Source organism: Polistes canadensis, unplaced genomic scaffold (assembly GCF_001313835.1).
Source record: "Polistes canadensis isolate GaletaPanama2010 unplaced genomic scaffold, ASM131383v1 scaffold_538, whole genome shotgun sequence".
Lineage (NCBI taxonomy): Eukaryota > Metazoa > Arthropoda > Insecta > Hymenoptera > Vespidae > Polistes > Polistes canadensis.
This window is the reverse complement of record NW_014570085.1, coordinates 9,034-19,657: the sequence shown is the minus strand read 5'-3', so window position 1 is coordinate 19,657 and position 10,624 is coordinate 9,034. Positions and strand designations below refer to the sequence as shown.

At 29.9% G+C, this 10,624-nt stretch overlaps 1 protein-coding gene across 1 annotated transcript in view; it reads left to right on the top strand.

Annotated features, from left to right (window-relative positions):
* The first annotated feature begins 1,519 nt into the window (after positions 1-1,519).
* LOC106792663 (putative fatty acyl-CoA reductase CG8306) overlaps positions 1,520-10,624 on the top strand; it is an 11,711-nt gene continuing 2,606 nt past the window's right edge. Inside the window, exons 1-5 of the mRNA XM_014759160.1 lie at positions 1,520-1,689; positions 2,911-3,016; positions 3,101-3,229; positions 3,417-3,615; positions 4,265-4,358. Coding sequence (XP_014614646.1) covers positions 1,520-1,689; positions 2,911-3,016; positions 3,101-3,229; positions 3,417-3,615; positions 4,265-4,358 — 698 coding nt within the window. The remainder of the gene's footprint in view (positions 1,690-2,910; positions 3,017-3,100; positions 3,230-3,416; positions 3,616-4,264; positions 4,359-10,624) is intronic.

Below are 10,624 nucleotides of genomic sequence, written 5' to 3'. Positions count from 1 at the left end.
ATACGTGTGGGATTTCTTATATATATCGTAATAAAAAAGTCTGCCAGAAGACGCTCCTCGACGTCACATGCCCCTAGATAATTACGAATTTGCAAATCGACGGTTAGGAAATGCTAATATTATTGAAATAAGCAAATAATATCCAGTGATTCGTCGATTACGATGGCAATGTCAGGCGTTGTTGCCATAATGGAAAACCTCTGTGTCATGGAGAAAAAGTTTGCCGGCATTCTTCTGCCAGCCGTCTAATAGCTCGGACTATTTGAAATTCTTTACGAACTGTAAGTTGTTAACTTGTACAATTTTTTTCATTGTTAGAAGCGATATCGTCAGTTTTAGATATTAGATTCTCTTACATTACACTCTATATCTGATGTGATATAATATTCTTGATTTGAGTTTTTTATTTGTTTCTTGTATTATATTCCAATTTAATGTATAACTGTAACTGCTTTATTATCTTTATTAATATTAATAATTACATGTATTCCAATTAATTATTCTTCATTACATCATTTATTACTCTTATATTATTATTCTCTTATATTATTTATTCTTGAAYTACATTTGACTGACTACTATAAGCTCCACCGAGAGTAGAAATTTTTTTATTTTGTTATAAAAAACTAGTTTATTGTAAAATCAGTGATCAGTGTTTTCTGCACCAGTCATGTAAGTTACCTCCTTCAGTCTTTATTAATTTTTCTGCATTGAAATTTCGCAATATTTCGGGTCACCTAACGACGGCACCTGTCGCCTGTGTTTGTCTCATTCTTTTTCTGCTAGTCGGAACTGCACAGATTGGATAATATAAATATTACACTTGTAAAAGAAAACTTAATTGGCGCTGAAAATTAATTTTATCAGTTATTTATAAATCTTAAATTATCTAAACTCAGAGCCCTGGCAGCTACTAAACCCAGGCCCCGACAGGTAAAGGATTACCTTCTTCAGTCTAGCCAAGAAATAATTTCTGTCTAAATACATCCATCTATGTTTGTTGCTGTATGTTTAGGTGCTGATATACAACAATAGTTGAATAAAGTTTCTTAGAATAAAATCAACGGTTTTTTTATTGAGTATGCGTTTTTGATACTTAGCTTGTTAAAATCCTTTTAAATCATTTACCAACATACGTAGTTCTTCATAGAATTTTATTGCATTGATTATGAAAGTAACTTCAGTCATAAGAAATATTTAAATAAATGTTCCTTCCWATACGTAATTTTTTAGAAGATTTTAAGCTATACAAAATAAATATATTTTAAGAATAAATATACTTATTTCATTTACGTTTATCATTATAATAGATTATTTTTAAATTTATTAAAACGAAATTTTCCAGTTATCGGAAAACGAACAACTATGACCTCAATCATTATCAGATGCTTCCATTTTTATCAGTTATACATATTTATTGATTTTTAAAATTTGCCCGGCATTCCTTTATAATATTTATTGAAATTGCTTACGTTGTTTGCATATAATATTTTGGTGTTATTATAATACAATCTTAAAAATGGCGTCATTAACCGGTCAAACGAATCAAGAGGAACTTTTGTCTATGGAAGAAGAACCAAATTATTATAATCAACGAGGTGAAATTGCTACATTCTATTCTGGAAAAAAAGTTCTCGTAACAGGGGGTTTAGGATTTTTAGGAAGGCTTATAATAGAAAAACTTTTGAGGTACAAATGTTTCATATATGGTTTTGTTCTTGATTTAACTTATACATTCCTTATAAGATTTTATTTATAAATTTTTAACAAATTTTTATACTATGTAAAATATAAGGCAGATCCTTATTTGGAGTATTTTTGAATGTTTATTTTTCTAGAGGTTATTATAGTTAGAAATAAAAAAAAAAGAGTATTACTTGAGTTTAAAATCTACACCATAATTTTAAACTTTTGCCGCACAGCAATGCAAGCTTTTTATCTAATTAGCATGGAATTTTTTTTATAAATACTCAATTATTTTTAAAGTAATTGTTAAAAATATTGTAAATTCTGCAGACTCTATCTTTATAATAGCAACTATCCCTAATAATTTTTACAGATTTTTAGATATTATAATAAATAAGGATTTCATTTATTATTTATTATTATTATTTTAATATAATAAGCTTTTCTTACAAATTTCAAGAAGAAGGTAAGGAATAAAATAGAGTACCTATAAAGATATAATTTATACAAGTAAAATGTAATAAAAATTTAAATGCTTATAGCAGGAATAGCGAACTTTTCAGATGCGTTAGGCAAATTCGGTTAACATTGCTTAARGCTTCATATTTGTAGGTCAGTAATTAAGTATAGAGCTATAACAAAATCTTATTCCTAATTCTAAAAAATACAGCTTATCAAAATCGACGCGTAATTGAATTCAGAGGTCTCTGTGAATTAATGGATGACACGCGGGTCACAGGTTAGCTATCCTTGGTCAATAATCTACCGAGTCACTAATAAACATCGTCGCTTATTATACTATTTTTTCTGTATTACTTATTTACTAAAACTACTCATATGTTAGTATATATTTTTCGAAAAAAAAACTGTTTTTATAAATACATTTCTACATGTAATTGTTGTCCCGAAATTACAACGAATTATTTGCTGATAAAAGCAAAAAAATAGTAAGATCCGCAGACTTAATTTAAAGAGTTTTTTAATGATGTTGTAAGTCAAGTTACGTTATTTGTACTAATTATTATGTCAATAAAAAATATCACCTATACTACCTATACTACCTATACTACTACTAAATTTTCAGATTTTTGATAGATTAAAGAGAGAGCAAAAAGATGTCGAGAGAAAGATTATTCTGATAGAAGGAGACACGAGTCAATTGAATTTAGGAATGTCAGAGAAAAAACGCGAACGCATTAAAGATATCGCTTTGATTTTCCACAGTGCAACACCCGTGCGTTTTATGGATAATATTCGTTTTATGGTTAATACGAATGTTCGAGAAACAGGGAATCTTTTCTTGCTTGCACAGGAGATGAAAAGCTTGAAAGTACTGCTTTCCAAATTAATTATTTAAACATTGGATTTACTTAAAAAGAAACTATTCCTATTTTTTAATAAATGTTTTTTTTAGGCCYTTGTCTATGTATCAACGGCATATTTGAACTGCGTATATAATAAAATTGAAGAAAAATTCTATAAGCCACCTATAAAGACAGAAGACATAATTAAATTGACAGAGATTTTGAACGAAAATCAATTAAATTGAATTACTCCAAAGTAATAAAACAAGAATTCTATTACCTTTTTTTTTTTAGAGCAAAGTCGATGAGCAAATTCGTTTATTTAACAGGTTACTTGGTAACTGGCCCAACACTTACGCATAYTCAAAGGCAATCTGTGAAGATACTGTACGGCAATATTCAAATGGAATTCCTACTTGAATCGCTCGGCCATGTATTGTTGTCTCATCGGAAAAGGAACCAATTGCCGGTTGGATAAACAATCTATATGGAATAACAGGTGTTGCTGTAGGTAGTGCGACTGGTGTTTTACATACGATGTATTGTAATAAAAACTTTATTTGCGACATCATTTCTGCCGACTATGTTGCCAACAACATTATTGCTGCCACATTGCAAAAAAACAGTCAATTTTTTCTTCTTTTTTGAAAAATCTCTCAAATGTACTGTTAGTTCAACTTTTAAAATACCATTTACAGTGAATGAGAAAGAACTTTTTTTGCAGGTCTATACCACAGATTATAAATCTCTCAAACAGAAAAAACAAATATTTGCCTGTAAACGAAAAGATTTTAATTTATAATGTTATTTCCTCAGTTCAAAATTCAATTACTTGGGCTCTTCTAGAAAATTAAACTAAAAAAAAGGGTTTAATGTTCCGTCGAAAAAAGTTTTAGGGTACTACTCCATTTGGGTTACTTGTAACAATTCTTTTCATATTTTTCTGACAATTATTTTGCACTGGATACCAGCAATTATACCAGACTCGTTAGCTTATGTCACAGGAAGAAAGACAAGGTAACATCTTAAAATATTTCAGATTATCAAGCGATTAAATATTCGTCTATAAAAAAGAACGTTATTAAATTTATTGTATATTTTTTCAGATTGCTTAAAATCTACAGAAATATAGAAAAGTTTAAATATGTAATAAATTTCTTTACAAATAACGAATGGGAATTCACAAACGAGAACGTTGTAAAATTATGGGAAAAGCTATTTGTAGTCGATAAACATAATTTCTTTTTTAATGTTTGTGATATTGATTGGGCGAGAGTGTTTTTCTGATACTTACATAAAAGGAATTCGAGTTTTTTTACTAAAAGACCTGATGAAGACGGTTGAAGAATCAAGACCATTTAATAGAAGGTAAATTTTTGATTATCTCTATTTTATCACGAATATTATTTTTTACCTATTTAATATTTTATCATTCTTTTTATTTTTTCTAGACTTACAATAGCTCATTTTACAATGAAATGGTTCTTTTGTGCATTGATTTTTTGGATCTTTTACTATCTATTATATTCACTTTTTTCTTCTGTATTTTCTTTCTTACAATCTTTATAATGACAAAGTCTTCAAGACATTGCAGTAAAGAGATTAATTAATAATTCATTTTTTTTTAGATAAAATAAGTTAATTTTTTGTTAATAGCATGATGTAGTTTTCCTTATACCTTAAACAATTATTTACAATAAGACGTGTTATCTTTGTATTCGTGCGAGACGATATCTCAAATTTAAAATTTGTAGCAAGTATATAAAAATTTAAATTAGAGTTAAATAATTATAACAGCTATTGTATTCGATAGAACTTCAAGTTTCAATAGTGAATTAGCAATCATATGTGACAAATAAATGATGTTAGAGAATTAAATATGTTTTAATCAACTTTTTATATGAATTTGTGTACTAATATATTTTATTTAAAATATATTATATAATAGTAATTAACTATGCTTACTGCGTAAAGGAGGGTATAAAATTTTGGAGTCTAGCTAAAAGAGAGCAGAAAAATTCAAAGCCTATCATACAGAAGAGACAAGTTTTTGTCATGATTTTTTACAAGATACAATCTCTGTTGATATTTACATGGAACAAATGAAAAAAATGAATATATACAATCAAAGTATATTGTGTCTATTACGCAAAGGACGACTGAAAACTTCGGTATAGTTTTCCTGGTAAGTGGCGCAACATGTTTGTCCCGTTTATAATATTAACATTAGTATTGAACGTCGATAAAAGGTGATGTAAGATGGTATACACTAACTTTTCTTTTTTGCAATGCGTAAAACGATGTTGACCATTGACTTATTTGGACTTCTATTAAAAATTGAAAAAAACTGTTACAACTTTGTTTTGAGCGTTAGGATTAAATTTCCATTTACGGTATATATAGTTATAGATATATAATCTATTGATAGAAGATATATTTATTATTGTACCGTCTTTTTTTACAAGTGTACATTATATTGCGCGGTATAATTTGAGTTTTTTTGGAAGTTATCTTTGAGGTTATTGAAGTTTTATTTTGCTTAATTACGGTAAAGAAGTATAACTTCTGACGTGCGAACATTAGCACAAACACCCGTGGTTTTTTTGTTGCTACAACAGGAGCAAAAACCCTGACTAAAAATCTAAATTTTTCAATATTACGATATTGATTTATGTCCTGCCATTTCATTTATATGTGTATATTGCATAAGATTTTAATTATATATTATATATTAGACATTAGCATATTATATTTACTTACTTTTAATATCRTATGTATTCCTTATATTTAAATTCTGATCATCTTTTTGCACTTAATATAACATAAAAGAAACTTGTTCCGAAAAAAGAGGTTTCCAGACTTGAAAATAAATAAGTTCTCACATGAAGATTTTGTTGAAACTAAGCGGACAGTTTAAAGATAATATTTCATAAGATTTTATGACAATTGGCATAGACAAATAATTGGTTAGGCATAAACATTTATAATTCTTTTTATTGGATTCGTAAATAAAATCAACGGTTACTTTTTACGTAAATACTTTTGCTTTGATTTTAATTATTTAGTATAATAAATAATTATTTTTTTTTTACAATTTTTTAAGGTTTTTAAATTAAAGAATTCCTTCAATTTAACATATCACCTCCTACATTTAATTTAACCAATGGAATGTCGCGTGGACGTTGGCGAAAACACTAAACAAAAATAATGTGTATAAAAGTTTATATATTACGTTAAAAAAGTAGAAATTTATAAGTTTATTAAGAACTTACGGTTCTAATTTTCTCAGTGGAAAAATAGACAACACATGTAATAAAACTAAAAGCCCATATAATACTTGTTGAGTTGTGTACATTTTCTATTGCAAGGTTATATGTATGTGCTGTAGCGCAAGAGCATGTGTTGGTGTACTACTGTTCATGAGAGAGACGCACACATGTAAGTTTCTCCTATCTAGTCCATGTAAGATTATTATATAAGGGACAGCGATTAGCTGTATAGCGCTCTCTGTTAGAAGAATTACATAGTTAAAGTAAAAGTAATAGCACGTGGCACGGAAGAACTTGTTGTTGATGCGACCGATGCCTTAATCGGTACTCCAGTGGATTGTAGTGAATTGAAAGATTCCCTCACGGGTGATATCGAGATTGTTTATTAATGGGAAGGAGGATAAGAAAATAAAACACAATAACAAATATATTTGAGCCCAGTCAGTACTAACAAGTACGCTTTATTTGGCTCGTCAGGGAAAAGCCTTTCGGCATAAAAACCCTAATTGAAACGTTGACGAAGAATCCGTACAAATCAGGATAATTTTAGCCACATGCAGGACCGCCTTTGTTCCTTGTCGCTGGCCGAACTTAAATGATGTAGTATTGCGCAATACAAATAATTCTCCTCGAAGTAGTTCTCGCAAGTCTCAACAATCACGAGTGACGAATCACGATTGATAATCGATGAATGATGAATGCTGCGTGTCGAATGCCGAGTGCCCAAATGACGAGTGCCCCTAAGCGCAAGAATGCGCTATGCTTTATACGAAAACGCGATGCAATGCTGGACCAATCACCGAACAGTCCGATGATAACGCGACTGCCGATACATATGAATTGCGTAATAAATGTAGTGAGAGAGCGCGAGCTAGAAGAAAGAAGGAGCCCTTACAAAGGTCTTGGCGCTTCCGTGGTTACTACCAAAAACAAAGATACTGCTTTGTCGCGCGGTCTCACGCCTTGGCATGGCCGTACACGCCCCGGCGCTTCGCCCTACTCACTCGTTGCGTAGGATACGCAACAGAATTGTTCAATTTAAATCTTTAGAGTCGGGTTTTTTCTTAATGAAAAACATATAAAACATGCACTATATATATACCTCCTATACACGGGAACAGTCAGAAGGTAAACTTGCCTAAAATAAATTCTTTTTGATTTCAGAAAGATGACCTCATAAATTGTATTTTTGATCAAACTACAATAGTTTATACAACAGTTAATAATCAATAGTTAACGTTGATGAATGAATAAGTAGACGTAGAGAAGTTTTTTAGCCTATAAAAGCATACTCAAGTTTCCTAATTCTAAAGCAGAAAWGAAAGATTTCTAGAAGCTATGTTTTTTTCTAATCATTCCGGAGAAATATCATTTTTTCTACCCACAACTACTTGCTAGAACAACTAAAACTAATACAATGCTAGAACTACGTCGTTATTTCAATATAAACGCAAAGAAATCTAAGAGAAATGTAAATTCAAACATTCATCAAACAATAAATATATAAAATAGGTAATTTAATTATGTTTAATGTGTTTCTTTATTTTAAAGACTATAAAATTGCACTTTCTTTTCAATAAGTGCAGCAGTCTCTTTTAGAAGATGTACTTCTTTTACCGCATTTAGAAAAAAAGTATTGAGTGTGAATTTTATGATGTGACCGAAAAATCGACACCACGAGGTTGTCGATATTTACGATGCGCGGGTAAAAGCGATTTCCAATTTACGATATTTAGTCTTCTCTCCTTCTTCCTGATTTATCCTCTCAAGCGGTCACCAATCCAAGTTCTAATCGTACTCAAGCTCTGCTTGACCTAGATGATCGAGCAGGGACTAGTGCTGTCACCGAGTAATAACCGTTGACGCATGAAATATTTTGATATGACTCTTTTATATTTAGTGTGGACTGACATCTATATTTTGATACTTTTTACAAGGATAAGTATAAATTTAAATTTMTGTTTAAGTTTTCGAGATGCCTAAAACTAGTACAGAGAAATGTAAAGACTATCGTCTTCGTAGGAAGAAGAATAAATAAAATAAGGAAAACAAAACGCAAACTAATGCGGAACGTTGTAAGGTTTATAGACTGCGAAGAAAAATGATTGCACAAAGATATGAAATATCTGCGAATGAAATTTTTTGTATTCCGTCAACTTTTAATTTACTTTGCGAACCATCGGCTCAGCCAGTGATTACCGGTACAAATTTAAATAATTTAAATGTCACTTTCAAAACTAATATTATTGCTAATTATTTATTTTATTTGTTTGGTCTTTATTTTTTGAAGTTATTTACATTTATTTTACATTTATTTAATACTATATAAAGAGCGTGGCCTGACGAGGATTTTCTTCAGATTTCGTGTGGCACTCAACGTGATAACGATTTATGTACCATTTGAAAAGATTATAGATTCTTAGCGTATATTCGAAATACACATCTCAATCATTTGGAGAATATTGAGAATATTGAGAATATCGAAATGTTGTTATCGCGCCTCCCCACTCTTCAAACTGATTCGAAGCACGCTCGGCTGGGTCTATTAACAAAGACACTCGTCGTATTCTTTTACTGGGCGCCTACGACGACACGTTTTAGACAATCAGCTAAGAATTTACAAAGAAACCGATGAATAAAGCGATATTTCTTATTTTAAATAAACCTTTCTTTCTCCTCACGTATAAATAAATAAAATAAATTATACTTATTAATTATATATATAAACCTTTATCAATTGTATTAAATATCTTTATATTTTATTTTGTCATTTTATCGTCTTATTGACAAATTTAAAGTAAGTATTATATTAGCACGCGAAATAGTTAGAGTTTTTTTTGATGTTGTTTTCTTTTGAAGTTATATTTTTGAAGGTATTCTTGAGGCTATTGAGGTTATATATTCGTTTGGTACGCTAAAGAAGTATAACTTCTTATGTGCGTACATAAGTACACACACCAGTTTTTTTTATTTTAAATATCGTGTAACGTTGTTTGTCCGCGATAAACTTCTAAGCTACCGAACTGATTTTAATCAAATTTTGCACAGTGTTTGTAGTTTGATCTAACTTGAGATTTAAGGGCAACTACAAGTTGCCCGCTCACGTGTTGGAAAACCATCGAATGTATTTGTGTTAGCTAGAGACAGGTTAACCAAGAATATTGTGCACCGATTAGTGCTGAATTAAATTAAAATATAAACTACTTTCCTAAATAGTTTTATCTTAGTATGCAGCTCTACATTTATTATTCCAATCAAAGACCGTAGCACACCCAGGAAAAATACTCCATTTCAGCATCAGATCTATGCATATAAATTTCATTTTTTAATGGTTAACAATATGAAGATTTCTTTTATCTAAAGTCTTACTTGTAGAGATTCTATGTGAATTTTTATTCGAAAACAATGGAGCTGCAGTTACAAAGAATAACCAAGACATAAATTTGTTAAAAGGAAATCTTGCTACTTAAAGAAACATAAAATATATTATAATTCTCTAGAAGAATAATTATTCAGAGCATTAGAAAACTTATTCTCTCTGCATAGATGATCAATCATTTTACTGGAAGAGAGAGCGCATTATTATCAACAAACATAAGACGCCAACAATACTGATAGCATGAAATATTTTGAAAGACATCGTCTTCTTTTTATTCACACTGGGAAAAAACCATGTGCATTATTATTCTATCAAAAGAATTGAAAAATGAAAATGCATTTTGGTAATTTATTAATTATTTTTAACAATAATTATATTATAAGACTATAATCTCTTGCAGCTTTTTGACCAGTGTTAGTATACATTTGAATTTTTGTTGCAGTTTTAAAAATTTCTTAACCTAATGCTGAAAAGTGTAATACTTATTACTAACGTTACAAAAATGTATTTAAAATAAAGTATCCATCACAAACAAACGCGGAACGTTATAAGTTAGGGCTGCAAAAAAAATGTTTTGTTATGCAAAAGAAGTATAACTTATTACATGTGTACATAAGTACACACAAACCAGTTTTATTTATATTTAATTATTTATTATTAGATGTACAAATAAGTTTCCGCCGTTTTAATGTAGATAGCGCGGCGCGGAGTTTCCGTTAACTTTCGCAGATGATATCCTGCTTAAAATTTAGTTTGGACGTTTAAGAACAACATAACCTATTAATATTATTGATTTCATATTGGTGAAATATAATTTTTTTTAGTTGAAAATGTCCAAATTTGAGCTAAATAAGCGTCATTTGCGGGAAATATTAGTTTACTTCTTTAGTATAAAGAAATCTGCTGCTGAGGCGCATCGATTGCTCGTAGAAGCATATGGTGAGACTGCTTTGAGTGAGAGAACGTGTCGTGAGTGGTTTCAAAAG